Source organism: Schistocerca serialis, chromosome 7, assembly GCF_023864345.2.
Source record: "Schistocerca serialis cubense isolate TAMUIC-IGC-003099 chromosome 7, iqSchSeri2.2, whole genome shotgun sequence".
Lineage (NCBI taxonomy): Eukaryota > Metazoa > Arthropoda > Insecta > Orthoptera > Acrididae > Schistocerca > Schistocerca serialis.
This window is the reverse complement of record NC_064644.1, coordinates 521,524,447-521,541,274: the sequence shown is the minus strand read 5'-3', so window position 1 is coordinate 521,541,274 and position 16,828 is coordinate 521,524,447. Positions and strand designations below refer to the sequence as shown.

At 38.2% G+C, this 16,828-nt stretch overlaps 1 protein-coding gene across 2 annotated transcripts in view; it reads right to left on the bottom strand.

Annotated features, from left to right (window-relative positions):
- LOC126412247 (phosphatidylinositol phosphatase PTPRQ-like) overlaps positions 1 to 16,828 on the bottom strand; it is a 452,520-nt gene that overhangs the window by 59,633 nt on the left and 376,059 nt on the right. For both annotated transcript variants that reach the window (XM_050081743.1, XM_050081744.1), the window contains one exon: positions 3,339 to 3,490. In XM_050081743.1, the coding sequence (XP_049937700.1) occupies positions 3,339 to 3,490 (152 nt within the window). The remainder of the gene's footprint in view (positions 1 to 3,338; positions 3,491 to 16,828) is intronic.

The following is a 16,828-nucleotide window of genomic DNA, read 5'->3' as shown; positions in this document are numbered from 1 at the left end:
AGAGGCATATTTCATTTCCCAATGTACTTTCATCACATATTCCATGATAATAATGACAGATCTATGTCACAATATGTCATTTTACAGCTATCACATGATGCATTTTCTGTAGGCTGACAAGAGCTATTGGAATACAATATTGAAGTGCATGTGGTGTTCAGAGGTATGATGCAATGTTCCTTCAGACACACACTCATATCCAAAGGAACAGGCATTCTGGTGGCTACAGCCATTATGAAGTAGATGAAATGTATTCATAGTTGTGAATACCAACAATTATCAGCTATATAACTGAATGGTGACAATGAAAATTTGTTCCGGATTTCCCAGATTTTCCACTTATCACAAACCATTAGACACCCCACAGCCAGACCCAAACTTCCATATGTCATCAACATGTGTCTAAAACCTGCATGCAGCCATTCACTGAAGAGCCAAAGAAACTGGTACACCTGCATATCATCATGTATGCCCCCCCCCCCCCCCCCCCGAGCATGCAGAAGTGCAACAACATCACTTGGCATGGATTCAACTAATGTCTGAAGTAGGAGGGAATTGTCCCCCTGAATCTTGTAGGGCTGTCCATAAATCCGTAAAAATAAGGGGGGTGGAGATCTCTTCTGAACAGCATGTTGTAAGGCATCCAGATATGCTCAATAATTTTCATTTCTGGGGAGTTTGATGGCCAGCAGAAGTGTTTAAGCTCAGAAGAGTGTTCCTGGAGCCACTCTGTAGGAATTATGGACGTGTAAAGTGTTGCATTGTCCTGCAGGAATTGCCCAAGTCTGTCAAAATGCACAATGGACATGAATGGATACAGGTGATCAGGGATGCTTATGTATGCATCACCTGTCAGAGTGGTAACTAGATGTATCACCAGTCCCATGTCACTCCAATTCCATAGACCTCACACCATTTCAGAGTCTCCACCAGCTTCAACAATCCCCTGCTGACTTGCAAGGTCCATAAATCCATGATGTTGTCTACATACCTGTACATGTCCATCTGCTTGATATAGTTTTAAACAAGACTCATCTGCCCAGGCAATGTCAGTGTTGGCAGGCCCAGGCAAGGCATAAAGCCTTGTGTTGTGCAGTCATCAAGGATACAAGAGTGGGCCTTCAGCTCCAAAAGACCACACTGATGATGTTTCATTGAGTGGTTCACACTGTAATGGTCGCCTAGTCGTTGATATAGCTAATTGCTGTAATCGCACTATTTCACTCCCATTTACGGAGCTTGTTAGCACTTGATGTTAGGTTGGCACCATTAAAATGCGTTGTAGTAATCGCTGCTGCTTGCTGGATCGCTGCTGTGTCTCGATGCTGATGCTGGCTCTAAATCTGGTTGTCTAGGGTTAAAAACATGAGGTCCCGTGTTTTTTATGTGCTTTTGATGATAAAGAACGAGCGAAACCAACAAATATGTAACCTTCAAATATTTATTATGGTGGCCATCTTAATTCCACTGTCTACCAAAGACCATGACACAACACAAAGTAGTACTTCCATTACATGATCTTTGCATTGTTTATCCACCTCAAACAATAACACACAAACACACTTTACCAGAGTGACATTCCGACTGCCTCCTCGACCCTTCTTGCTGCTTGTATTTATAACATTGTCAAAGAACTACTACAAAGAGATATAGTTTATAAGTCACATGTACATCTGTTATCATAATTTGTGCAGATAAGTTATTAATTTGCATCGAGTGACATAATTTAACATGTTATGAAAATGACAGACAGATTTGTTGACTTGACAGAATAATTCTCTGTTACAAAAAGGCCATTTTTTTAGAAGTTTGTCAATTGACTTCTCTAATTTGCATAAATAAGTAAGTAACATGAATTATTAAGAATTACATTGGTTTTCGTCTAAAATAGGATTGATTACGTGAATACTGAGTGAAAACACTCCTAGTGAACAAATAGGTTTCACTGGGTGATTTTTATTTAAGGAGATCCAAAATACCTAAGTTGGCTACTATTTTTCGTACTTCATATTAATTATTTAAGATAAACTTAGTGTTTTTACATGATGACATTTGCTGTATCAGTGATCAAGTGATATTAACTTTTGTGTGGGTCAGTTATTCAGTATGATTTAATGGGTTGACTGTTTATGGAGACATGTTGTGCAATCATTGTTAACATACACAATAACTTTTCTATAATCATAAATACTCGTTAAACTGGTTGAATTTGGCGGGTATCACATACTTCGGTAAAGTAAAGCCTTTAATATGTTCTATTACAACACACTGACACTTACTGATGGCCCAGCACTGAAATCTGCAGCAATTTGGCGAATGGTTGCACTTATGTCACATTGAATGAGTCTCTGCAGTTGTCATTGGGGACCAAAACTCTTGCAGGATCTTTTTCTGGCCACAGTAATGTCGAGATTTGATGTTTTACTGGATTCCTTATATTCACCATACACTTGTGAAATGGTCATATGGGAAAATCCCCACTTCATCACTACTTCAGAGATGCTGTGTCTCACTGCTCATGTGCCAACTATGGCCCCATGTTCAAACTCATTTAAATCTTGATAACCTTCCATTACAGCAGCAGTAACCGATCTAACAACTGCACCAGACATTTGTTGTCTTATATAGGCATTGCCGACCATAGTGCCATATTCTACCTGTTTATATATCTCTGTATTTGAATACACATGCTTATACCAGTTTCTTTGGCACTTCAGTGTATATCCATTACATATTTTCCCTTACAGGGCAGACATTTTAACTGGAAGTCACTTGCCCTGTGTTGGCAGATATTGCAGTGCCTGTGTTGGTAAGAATTACTATTACTATGTATTGCATGCATTTCTGAAGAAACATTGCATCATACTTGTGAACAACACAGGTCCTTCAATATTACATTTATCCACTGACACCAAGCACGTGACATTTGATGAAAAGGTCTCCCCTGTATGGTAAAATTCATAATGGATGTATATGAGCACAGGCTGCAGACATGTGGCTGATGATACATGGATATTTGGTTCTGGCCATAGAGCATGCTCAGATAGCCTACTGGTTAAGTAACCTCTCACAATAAACCAGAAATCTGGGTTCGAGTCCTGGTCCAGGACAAATTTTCAAGTCGTCATTCAATTATATAGCTGACAGTTGCCCATATTGGCAGGTGTGCATACAGTTCACCTGTTCCACTGTTGGCCAGCATGAAATTTACCCACCAAGTTTATTAATGATTCCATCAACTTCTACATACATGTCAACTACCTGGCTTTTTGATTTCACAAAAAGAAATAAAACTGGCAAAAACAGTAAATTAAATATATCAATTTATCTCACTTTACCTGCAGTGAACCACAGTGAGCCCTGCACTTGATAACAAGATCTGATGCCGCACAATTTGACAGAACTGTAGCATCACATCAGTTGTTGTTGGACACCCAAAATCAGGCCACTCCCGAAAATGTAAGTGCACTATTTTCTTCCTCTCTTGTCCCTTTAAAAATGTATTTTTAAATAAAGATTGTGACACAAATAACATCAATGGCCTTAAAGTTAAAATTTGAATACTTTTATTACTGTAAAGAAATGGTGAATAAGTGCTACCTATATAGTACAAATGAATTGCTACCAGTTAAGAGTGATTGATGCTAGCAAATTATTGCAAGTTAGTGTTATAGGACAAAGATATTGGGAAACAAAGAATGTTTTCATATGTTAAATATAAAAAGAGTTTATGTACCTGTAGGAAACAGTAGCTGAAAAGTTCAGATGATATAGTAAGTGTTCTGGAAGTCAGAAAACTGTTTTAAATGGGTTGTTAAGAAACATAAAAAGTATTTCTGCTTATGAAATGAGACAAGAAACAGATTGTGTCAACAGATAGGATTCAAGAATATGGTATCATGTTGTAAAGGGACACCTTCCTCCAACATTACCTTCATTCAACAGAAGTAATCTTATACCAAAGATATTTTGTATCTTGTACGTGTTAATATTACCTCAGCTGTTTAACTAAATGAATTTCATATGGTTTTGTATACAATGTATTATATTTCAGGCTAAAATGTATAAAAAGAAATTATTTCATTTTCTTTGTCAAAATGAATATGTACTACCCCTATATGTACAGTTAAAATTACTCTTCTTTTAGAAACATTTGAAATTAGGACATATCTGGCACACTTAAAATTCCTATTATTAATTGCACAATCTGATGATATTTATTATGTTTAGTTCTGGATTCATTTATAAAATAATGATATAAATTAGTGATGATTCATTTGTCAACAATATTTGCAAACTCTTTGGTATATCGTTAGTACCCAGAATGGATTATTAGTGGGGATGCCTCTGATGTGATTGGATGTGTTTTTATGTTTGGAAATAACAATGTCATTTGTGGTGATATAAGAGTGGAAATTGTAAAGATGGTGTGATACAGAAGAATGTGACATATAAAAAGGGAAACAAAAGATAAATTTGGAGCAGGCTTACTTAAACATCATCATGTCATTTGGAACCTACAATATCAAAAATTTCAGCCTCAAGAATCAAGTCCTTGACGTGACAAACTGGAGTCAACTATAAGAAAAGATGATAAGTAAAAAAAGTTTATTTGTAAATCTTACTCCTCTTGAAGCTTATGAAATGAGTCAATTATGAAAAGAGTGAAAATCAACTGGTGACGTGAGGGAGGGAAAGATTACAATTGGAAGCTCAGCCGGGATCAAATAACTGATGATGAAGTTTTGTCTGTTGCAAAAGAAGTTTAAACACTCGAAGAAAGAAGACTGAGGACTGCCCAATAAAGACATATCCACAGTAATGAGATACTACTGACAATGACTGGAACTTTATAACTATGATAAGGGACATCAAGAAAGGGAAAGATAAGTATGAACTATTTGAGAAATTAATTTGTTTGTGGACTCATGTGATTGTTTGCAAAGTGAATAGAGATGAGGGTAGTAGTGATGTAGAAGTGAAAGCTGTAGGACTCATTTAGGACATGTTTGAAATGAGTGAAAGCATAGTCAGCAAGCAGTTAACTGAAATAAGGATGGACAATGATATCAAATTTACTTCACTACAAGGACAATCAAATACCCAAAAACTGAAAACAATAGTAAAATGGAAAGGATACAATACCAAGTAGACCAATTTAGTTATCGGGTTTTGGAGCTAAAAAATTGGTTGTCACAGGGATTAAAAAGTGTGAACAAAAAAGTAGATATCTTACAAAATAAATTTATTATTTTGGCAAATGAGTTAGTTGCCAAATCTGCAAGACAGAGGAAGAATGTTAATGACATCAGAGTTGAACACAAGGCCATAGTGGAAAAAATGGAACAGAACTTAAGTAGTTTAGATCAAAAAATTTTAAATGTTGAAAACAATATGGAAACTAATGTAAATGTTTTAGATAAAAAAATTTCAACAGTTCAGAAAAACTGTACTCACAAAAATCTGTGTTCAAACAATGGTATTGTGTGGTCCAACATTCCGATCAAAAGTTCTCAATCAGACAATTTACATCCAGTGGATTTTCTACATGACTGTATAGATAGTTTTGTGCCGGGCATGAGCAATGAGCAAAGAATTAAATTTGTTAAAAGATGGCTTGTAGGTGAAGCTCCGTCATGGGTAAATCTAAATTTAAGTCATTGGGAAATGCACCAAAGTTTCAAAAAAAGCTTTCTAAATACATTTTGGTTGGAAGCTAAACAAGGGAAAATTAAAAGTGAATTTTTGAATGATCCAAATTATGGGAATATGGATGGTACATTGAAAGAGTTCTGTAAGAATCAACCTAAGAAACTAAGACACCTCAACAAACCACTTGATGAAATGACATTGATTGATGCACTCAAAATGAAATTACCAGAAAGTTTGCAGTGGGATTTAGTACATGGACCTGACAATTGTCTTGAACAATTTTTATGATATGTTGACAGGCTGGATAAGACAGAAGAAAAAAGCATGTACCATAATAATTGAAATGATAGAGATCACAATGGCAATAACTACAGGAATAGAGATAGTGGTAATTTCTATTAGGGTCAAAATGGTAATAGAGACATAAATTTTGAACATCAGCAGAATAGCAATAATGGGGATAACCATAAGCAATCTAATAGAAGAAATATTTATAGAGGTAACTACTTGGGAAACTCCACCTCAATGAAGGTCCATAGTTTTGTGGTGAGCAAAGACAACAAGCACATGACCCCCAATTTTCATTCACAATTTGACAATAATAACAGTGTTAATAATGTGGCACAGGTATCTGAAGTTGAACAGAAGGAACATCAGATATCTCATTTATGTTTTGATCTAAAGTTTTGGGATACTATGTTTAATTATGGTGATGTACTAATCACAAACCAGACATAAAGTCCACTTGCTAGGCACATAGTTCTTCAGACCATGATCTACAATCTGTTTAAACTTTGTCATAATACCTATTTGTCCATCTTATTGGAACCAAGCAGTGACAGTTCCCTGTCTAAGTGAAATTCTGACAGCTGCTTATCTGCTCTTTCTAGTAGAAACACTCTCCTAGACTTCTTTACTGATTTATTAACTTTCATAATCATAGGAACCATGGACCTTGCTGTTGGTGGGGAGGCTTGCGTGCCTCAGCGATACAGATAGCCGTACCGTAGGTGCAACCACAATGGAGGGGGGTATCTGTTGAGAGGCCAGACAAACGTGTGGTTCCTGAAGAGGGGCAGCAGCCTTTTCAGTAGTTGCAAGGGCAACAGTCTGGATGATTGACTGATCTGGCCTTGTAACAATAACCAAAATGGCCTTGCTGTGCTGGTACTGCGAATGGCTGAAAGCAAGGGGAAACTACAGCCGTAATTTTTCCTGAGGGCGTGCAGCTTTACTGTATGATTAAATGATGATGGCGTCCTCTTGGGTAAAATACTCCGGAGGTAAAATAATCCCCCATTCGGATCTCCGGGCGGGGACTACGCAGGAGGATGTCGTTATCAGGAGAAAGAAAACTGGCGTTCTACGGATTGGAGCGTGGAATGTCAGATCCCTTATTCAGGCAGGTAGGTTAGAAAATTTAAAAAGGGAAATGGATAGGTTGAAGTTAGATATAGTGGGAATTAGTGAAGTTCGGTGGCAGGAGGAACAAGACTTCTGGTCAGGTGACTACAGGGTTTTAAACACAAAATCAAATAGGGGTAATGCAGGAGTAGGTTTAATAATGAATAGGAAAATGGGAATGCGGGTGGGCTACTACAAATGGCATAGTGAACGCATTATTGTGGCCAAGATAGATACGAAGCCCACACCTACTACAGTAGTACAAGTTTATATGGCAACTAGCTCTGCAGATGACGAAGAAATTGAAGAAATGTATGATGAAATAAAAGAAATTATTCAGATAGTGAAGGGAGACGAAAATTTAATAGTCATGGGTGACTGGAATTCAAGTGTAGGAAAAGGTAGAGAAGGAAACATAGTCGATGAATATGGATTGGGGCTAAGAAATGAAAGAGGAAGCCGCCTGGTAGAATTTTGCAGAGAGCACAACATAATCATACCTAACACTTGGTTTAAGAATCATGAAAGAAGGTTGTATACATGGAAGAACCCTGGAGATACTAAAAGGTATCAGATAGATTATATAATGGTAAGACAGAGATTTAGGAACCAGGTTTTAAATTGTAAGACATTTCCAGGGGCAGATGTGGACTCTGACCACAATCTATTGGTTATGAACTGTAGATTAAAACTGAAGAAACTGCAAAAAGGTGGGAATTTAAGGAGATGGGACCTAGATAAACTGAAAGAACCAGAGGTTGTACAGAGTTTCAGGGAGAGCATAAGGGAGCAATTGACAGGAATGGGGGAAAGAAATACGGTAGAAGAAGAATGGGTAGCTTTGAGGGATGAAGTAGTGAAGGCAGCAGAGGATCAAGTAGGTAAAAAGACGAGGGCTGGTAGAAATCCTTGGGTAACAGAAGAAATATTGAATTTAATTAATGAAAGGAGAAAATATAAAAATGCAGTAAATGAAGCAGGCAAAAAGGAATACAAACGTCTCAAAAATGAGATCGAAAGGAAGTGCAAAATGGCTAAGCAGGGATGGCTAGAGGACAAATGTAAGGATATAGAGGCTTATCTCACTAGGGGTAAGATAGATACTGCCTACAGGAAAATTAAAGAGACCTTTGGAGAAAAGAGAACCACTTGTATGAAAATCAAGAGCTCAGATGGATACCCAGTTCTAAGCAAAGAAGGGAAAGCAGAAAGGTGGAAGGAGTATAGAGAGGGTCTATACAAGGGCAATGTGCTTGAGGACAATATTATGGAAATGGAAGAGGATGTAGATGAAGATGAAATGGGAGATACGATACTGCGTGAAGAGTTTGACAGAGCACTGAAAGACCTGAGTCGAAACAAGGCCCCCGGAGTAGACAACATTCCATTGGAACTACTGATGGCCTTGGGAGAGCCAGTCCTGACAAAACTCTACCATCTGGTGAGCAAGATGTATGAAACAGGCGAAATATCCTCAGACTTCAAGAAGAATATAATAATTCCAATCCCAAAGAAAGCAGGTGTTGACAGATGTGAAAATTACCGAACTATCAGTTTAAGAAGTCACAGCTGCAAAATACTAACATGAATTCTTTACAGACGAATGGAAAAACTAGTCGAAGCCAACCTCGGGGAAGATCAGTTTGGATCCCGTAGAAACACTGGAACACGTGAGGCAATACTGCCCTTACGACTTATCTTAGAAGAAAGATTAAGGAAAGGCAAACCTACGTTTCTAGCATTTGTAGACTTCGAGAAAGCTTTTGACAATGTTGACTTGAATACTCTCTTTCAAATTCTAAAGGTGGCAGGGGTAAAATACAGGGAGCAAAAGGCTATTTACAATTTGTACAGAAACCGGATGGCTGTTATAAGAGTAGCCTCTCCCCGATGTTGTTCAATCTGTATATTGAGCAAGCAATAAAGGAAACAAAGGAAAAATTCGGAGTGGGTATTAAAATCCATGGAGAAGAAATAAAAACTTTGAGGTTCGCCAATGACATTGTAATTCTGTCAGAGACAGCAAAGGACTTGGAAGAGCAGTTGAATGGAATGGACAGTGTCTTGAAAGGAGAGTATAAGATGAACATCAACAAAAGCAAAACGAGGATAATGGAATGTAGTCGAATTAAGTCGGATGATGCTGAGGGAATTACATTAGGAAATGAGACACTTAAAGTAGTAAAGGAGTTTTGCTATTTGAGGAGCAAAATAACTGATGATGGTCGAAGTAGAGAGGATATAAAATGTAGACTGGCAATGGCAAGGAAAGCTTTTCTGAAGAAGAGAAATTTGTTAACATCGAGTATGGATTTAAATGTCAGGAAGTCATTTCTGGAAGTATTTATATGGAGTGTAGCCATGTATGGAAGTGAAACTGTCATCAAGGTCTGGCCTGTTTCCAGGTGCATGGTCTAAGATATTTCCATTGTATGTGGGCTGCCAAACAAGCTGCTAACAATAATCTTCAGAAAACATGTTCAAAAGTACTTGGCAGAATGTCTGTCTGTAGCCCCCACAATGAATCCATAAATGTCCCAGTCTACATTTGGTAGGTTAAAGTTGGCTCCAGCTATTACTGCATGATCTGGGTATCTATGCACTACTGACTGTAGACTTTCTTCAGAAAATTCTAGAACTGTCACAGTGAAATGATGTTGATAGTAAAAACATCCAACAATTAACTTGGTTTTACCTAGACCTGTTATACATGACCAGATAACTTCACTGTCACACTCAACTTCAAGCTCAATAGAGACAATATTTTTGTTAGCTGCAATAAACACTTCCCTTCCTATGGCATCTAATCTATGTTTTCAATATGTGTTCCATGACTCACTAAATATCTCAGTCTTCAGACTTCCACCAGCTCTCAGTCCCAAGAATAATCTGATCATGAGAACTTTCCTGGAGGACATTAAATTCAGAAACATTGTTATGAATACTTTGACAATTTAATGATATAATTTTGATAGTAAAAGTGTCCTTACTCTGAATGCAGTCTGGTTTTGTTGTGTGTGAATTGGTGAGTACTTCAAACTACCACCTAGCACAAAAAGCACCATGTTCACTCTCAACTGCTCTGCTACCTGAGCACCTGCTTCCTTTGTAGAGGGCACCACTGTCCTATTAAGGGGAGTCTTACAAATCCCCACCCAATAACACAGGTCTAGAAATCTGCAGCCAAGACTGTCACAGAGTTGATGAAGTCTGTGGCTGAGTCCCTCCACTCACCTCCGAACCAAAGGATCCTGATTAACTCCAGGAACAATTTCACCAATTGTGAGCTCTGCTTGCACCCATGTGAGAAACCAGCAGGCTTCACCACCTCCACCAACTGCTTGTAGGAACTGAAGATGGCCTCAGGACCCATTCAACAAGAATCATTGGCACAGACATGAGTCACAACTTGCACATGACTGCAAACTGCATACTTGATAGCTGCAGGGAAGTCCACCTCCACTCTCAGATGAGGCTCCTGGCAGACATGCCAAGTGTGCATTGGCTTTCTTTCTACACCTGAATGCTATCTTGCTAAGGTGCTCCACAATGTGCCTAATGTTGGAGCTCAGAGACTTGTTGATCAGACTCATATGGTTCAAATCACCGACTTCAATTTTTCATGATTTTCCTGAATCACTTCAGGCAAAAGCTAGGATGATTCCTTTGTAGTACCTGGCTGTAGTCCTTCACCACTTCAATCTCAGTCGACATCAACAGTGTCAGTATTAAAACAGGGATTACTGGTCATCATATTGGCATTGTTTACTAAATTTCATAAATCCATCAAGAAGGTTAGGAGAGAATCTATACTAGAAAAAGCAGCTAAGAAATTGTCAGCATCCCATGAAGACAATGTATGGATATCATTTAGTTCCAGTACGATGAATTATGATCAAAGTTTAAACTAATTGTAAATTTCACTCTGGAGAAGTACAGAAGGGTCCAGAAAAATATAGCCAGTCTTTGATAGTCAATATTAATGGAACAAAATGACATACCATTACAATTCTTGCATGGGAGGAAGGGTTATTTTGTGTGTTCCATTGAGCCCCATTAGCAGCCAATGTCGATGCTACTGAACTGTTGACCAAACCACGGCTGTCAGTGTTGCTGGTGCGATAGCCACACAGGATAGCCTCAATGGTTTCTCATAGCTTGTTCATTGTAGATGGCTTCTGTTGACAAACTTCTTTTTCCAAGGTCTCCCTTAGGTAGAAGTCTTGAGATGTAAGGTCTGGAGCCCATGTGGGTACTCAAAAGCTCCTCTTTGACCTATCCATCATCCAGGTAGATTTTCATCCAAGTAGGCTCTGACATCTCTGTGGTAGTGAGACAGAGTGCCATCTTGTTGTGGATAAAGTCTTTCATTTCAAAACACCTCTCAGATGGCAGATAAAATCATTGTATGCAGCATATGGAGATACACCTCACCAGCACAGTACCTCCAAATAAGAATGGGCAGTCAACTCATGTGATTACAGACCACACTACACATTAACTCCCAGTAGATTAACATGCTTGTTCACATAACATGTGAGGATTTTCAGGAGCCCAGTACATGCAGTCATAGCATACCATTCAATTTTAAATTGCACCTTCTCGGACCAGATACCCATCCCTGCAAACTGTTTACCTTCACAAAACATGTCTTCAAACCACCCACAGTACTCCAGCCTTGGACGCAAGTCATCCTCATTTATAGCACACAGTGATCTTGGAATATATACTTTCCACTTCACAGCCTTCAGAATTAATTATATGCTGGATCGGCTAACCTTGCCTTCACATGCACCCTACTTCACAGATATTTGAGGCAGCATAGTAAAATGTTGCAAAACAGCTAGACTTTTCCTTATGTGCATTCTGAACAGTACCATCAGCCTCCAATTTATCCTGAATATGATAAACTGTTGCATGTGTTAGTGGCTGAATTCCACACACATTATACCATTAATGTTGTACCTCCATCGTATTTTCACACTTCCAGTACCGCTTCAATATGGCCTTGTCTTGTTCAAATGACAATCTTACTTCAATCATTGCTGCACTGTCAGCTACTGGAAAACATATGCCAAGATCTGTTGAGAAAACAATGGAAGATGCTACCATGCAAAATTGCAATAATATGTCATTTTGTTCAAAAGATATTGATTATCAAAGAGAATGTTCATTTTTCTGGACCCCTCTGTAGTGTTTAGGCCAACCCTAATTTGTTTGATTTTCTTAATGAACCTCCGAGAGTTTTTAATGTGATGTTCACAGTGGCCAATTTTTTGTATCATTAACTTATGTAGATATTTGGCTAGCATATGTATGGCCACTACAGCAACAACCATAAAACTCAGTCAGTCCCAAAAAAGGCAATGGTGGTAATTATTTAAAACTTGAGGTTAAGAAGTCCAACAATATTTCAGACGAAAGTTTAGTCACAAAAATTCATTCTGAAGTCTTGTCATCATTGGTGAACAGTAAGTGGGTAACAGTATGTAGAAAGCGACTGTGTATTTCCTAGATTTTAGTTTGCTGACAAATGCGTCTGAAGTCCTTCCAACACATAACGTGGAGACCAATTTGCCTTCTGAGGAGGAAACAAAAGCGCTGTTTTTCTCTGTCCACTCATCCTCCTAAGTATATTATTGTGTATGCAATTTCTTTAACAATTTTTAATTCATGTTGGAAATCTGATTTAGTCTGTGTTATAAATAGAAGGTGGTACACCAGGGGATGGAAGGTTGTATGTTTGTGTGGTACGGGACACTGGGAATTGGCAGGTATTACTTTCTCTGTAGATGTTACTTTCCTATATACATTAAATAAATGTTTATGTTTACTAATGTCAATGATGAGCTGGGAGCAGACTCAGTCAACTTCTTAGACCTGCTCAGAGGGTTGGGAGAGAAACATATCATTTGTTAACGGAGGCACACCTACACAAGGCTGATATTACAGCAATTGAGATGGCTGCTTTGCAGTCATCCTGGGTGGATTCTGATGTTATTGTCTTCCCCACAGACAAGAGCAATGTTATGGTTGTGTTAGGCATGTAAGCTTGTGTTCAAATGGTGCAGTGTTCACTGTCTGATTTAGCACATTGCATAACTCTTTTTGTGCTGTCTCCCTAGATTATAAGGCCTTCTGAAGATCTTAACATCTGCTGTCAGTAACATCGTTGCAACAACACACCATATAGTAAAACACATTGTTTTATATATTGAGCCCAATAATAAGTTGATATGTGCATCACATTTATAACTTGGAGGGTTTCTTACATTGATTAGAGGGGTTGCACTTGAATCACCACTATTTTGGTAAGTGTTTATGTGGTCCCTCTCTATCTGATTCATTACATTTCATTGAGGTTAGGACTGGTGTTGAATTAACAAACCTATTTTGGCATATTTTGACTTCCACTTACTTTTTATTCAACGGTGAGTTCTATGAATGGACAGATGGAGTTGCAAAGGGAGCCCTTTGACACCTATTATTGCCATTCTGTTTTGGAAGATTTTGAGGAATGTACACTAGAGTCAGCAACACTGAAACCTCTGTGCTTTCTTAGATATGGGGGTGATACTTTTGTTGTTTGGCCTCATGGAAGTGATAATTTAAACAGCTTCTTGGAACATCCAAATTCAATCCACCCAACTATTCACTTCATTGTGGAGATTTAAAAGTATGGCTATCTTCCCTTTCTTGATGTGTTGGATGGGAGGAAGGTTGATGGTATGGGACATGCCATTTGTAGGAACCAATTCACATGGATTCATATCTTCAAGGTGATAGCTATCATTATCTAGCTCAGTGTGATGGGATTACAGTTCATAGTAAGTGACAGAAAGTCATCAAGCAAAATAGAAGTGATTTCTGGCATTCCCCAAGGTAGTGTTATAGGCCCTCTCCTGTTCCTTATCCATATAAATGATTTGGGAGACAATTGGAGCAGTCGTCTTAGGTTGTTTGCAGATGATGATGTCATTTATTGACTAGTAAAGACATCAGAGGATAAAAAATTGCAAAACGATTTAGAAAAGATGTATGTATGGTGTAAAAATTGGCAATTATCCCTAAATAATGAAAAGCATGAGGTCATCCACATGAGTGTAAAAGGAATCCATTAAACTTTGGTTACACGATAAATCAGTTGAACCTAATGGCTGTAAATTCAACTAAATACCTAGGAATTACAATTACAAACAACTTAAATTGGCAAGAACAAACAGAAAATGTTGTGGGGAAGGCTAACCAAAGACTGCATTTTATTGACAGGACACTTAGAAAATGTAACACATCTATTAAGGTCACCCTACAATATGCTTGTCTGTCCTCTTTTAGAATGTTGCTGATTGGTCTGAAAGGGAAGCAGTGGTTGGGGAGGGAGTGAGACAGGGTTGTAGCCTTTCCCTGATGTTATTCAATCTGTATATTGAGCAAGCAGTGAAGGAAACAATACAAAAATTCAGAGTACATATTAAAATCCATGGAGAAGAAATAAAAACTTTGAGGTTCACCGGTGACATTGTAATTCTGTCAGAGACAGCAAAGGACTTGGAAGAGCAGTTGAACAGAATGGACAGTGTCTTGAAAGGAGGATATAAGATGAACATCAACAAAAGCATAACGAGGATAATGGAATGTAGTCGAATTAAGTCCGGTGATGCTGAGGGGATTACATTAGGAAATGAGACACTTAAAGTAGTAAAGGAGTTTTGCTATTTGGGGAGAAAAATAACTGATGATGTTCGAAGTACAGAGGATATAAAATGCAGACTGGCAATGGCAAGGAAAGCATTTCTGAAGAAGAGAAATTTGTTAACATCGAATATAGATTTAAGTGCCAGGAAGTCATTTCTGAAAGTATTTGTATGGAGTGTAGCCATGTATGGAAGTGAAACATGGACAATAACTAGTTTGGACAAGAAGAGAATAGAAGCTTTTGAAATGTGGTGCTACAGAAGAATGCTGAAGATTAGATGGGTAGATCATGTAACTAATGAAAAGGTATTGAATAGGATTGGGGAGAAGAGAAGTTTGTGGCACAACTTGAGTAGGAGAACGGATCGGTTGGTAGGACATGTTCTGAGGCATCAAGGGATCACCAGTTTAGTATTGGAGGGCAGCGTGGAGGGTAAAAATCATAGAGGGAGACCAAGAGATGAATACACTAAGCAGATTAGAAGGATGTAGGTTGCAGTAGGTATTGGGAGATGAAGAAGCTTGCATCAAGCCAGTCTTAAGACTGAAGACCACAACAACAACAACAACTCACTCTAAGATGGAATGCTTGTTGTAAATTATGTAATCGTTTGATGCTTCCCACAGTACATTTCCTTTCTTTGTCTCCAGCATCACCTCCTTCCATTATTATCTCATTCTTTCACATTTCATCACCAATCGTTGGATTTTTGTCCACATACTGCAGTAGTCTGAGGAATTACTCAATTGATGTAGGCTAATGTTTCACCCTTTATATTCATATACCTTTAATCTTTGAGTGCAATGTTATATTTGTGTTACTGGTTTATACCTTCTTTGTGTTTGTTGCAATATCAATCTGAGTATAGTTCAAAGATTTAAATTAATATCTTTATAACCATTGTAGTTCAATGCATTTAGATCTGTCAAACATTGGCTTTATACATTTATACTCACATAGTTATAGAGTCTAAAGAACTCAGTACATCACCACATAATATTTCTTGTTTTGTACCCAAGTCAGATTGATGCAGTACAATTTTGTGTTTCTTTAATCTCATATATCTTCAGGAACAACTGCCACTGTACAACTAGAGGCTCTCATCGACGTAGTTGGACTGTCCGTTCAGTCTGAAGTTGACTGATAAGGGCCTAGAAAGCCAAAAGATGGTCCACAACAAAATATAAAATAAATATTCTTGTGGAACATCAATACTTTGTATTTCATTGTTTAATATGTCTATGTTCCTCCATTACCAATTGAATATTCCATAAATATTGGAAAACGGGAAATCTGGGATTGAATGACAAAATGAATTAGGATATTTTGCTACTCACTGCATACAGGAGGCACTGAGCAATGGAAAGGCACTTTTAAAAACAGACTTCTCGTTTATCTCATCCATCCATCTCATCTCATCCATCTAATTCTGATACTCCCCCACTCCCCCAGATCATCTGCTGATAACTTTGCAGAATGTTCTAACCTCGAACTTTTACCTCATTATCATTCTCCAAATCCCTCAACATGGAAACAAACCACATACCCACAGAAAGAAGTGCTATTCCCCACCTTAATACTGATTCTGGCCTTATTATCCTACCTGCCAACAAAGACTCCATGACTGTGCTAATGAACCACAGGGATTTCCTGGATGAGGGGCTCCACTTGCTGCCAGCCACATCTACCTACAATTCCTGTACAAGGAAACCATTTCAGAGGTTGCGCATGCTCTCCCTGTCCCTCTTCAAATGCCTAGGTCCATGATAGAACCTCTTCCCTGAGTCTATCTCCATCCTAATCACCACTGTTCCCCATACTCCTGCCTTCTACATGCTTCCTAAAATAATGAAACTCAGCAACCCAGAACACCCCATTGAAGCTGTAGAAGCACACTGTAATGGGACACCCTTTCCTAACATAACCCTTTCAATGGAAGTAGCTGATACAAGGATTAATCCCGAATCTGGTACTGATGAACATTCTCGGCTGATTCACTGAAAGAATTTAATTTGATTGTGTGTACGATGGATATTTTAGGCTAAAATGTATAAAAAAATAATTTGTTACAATAAA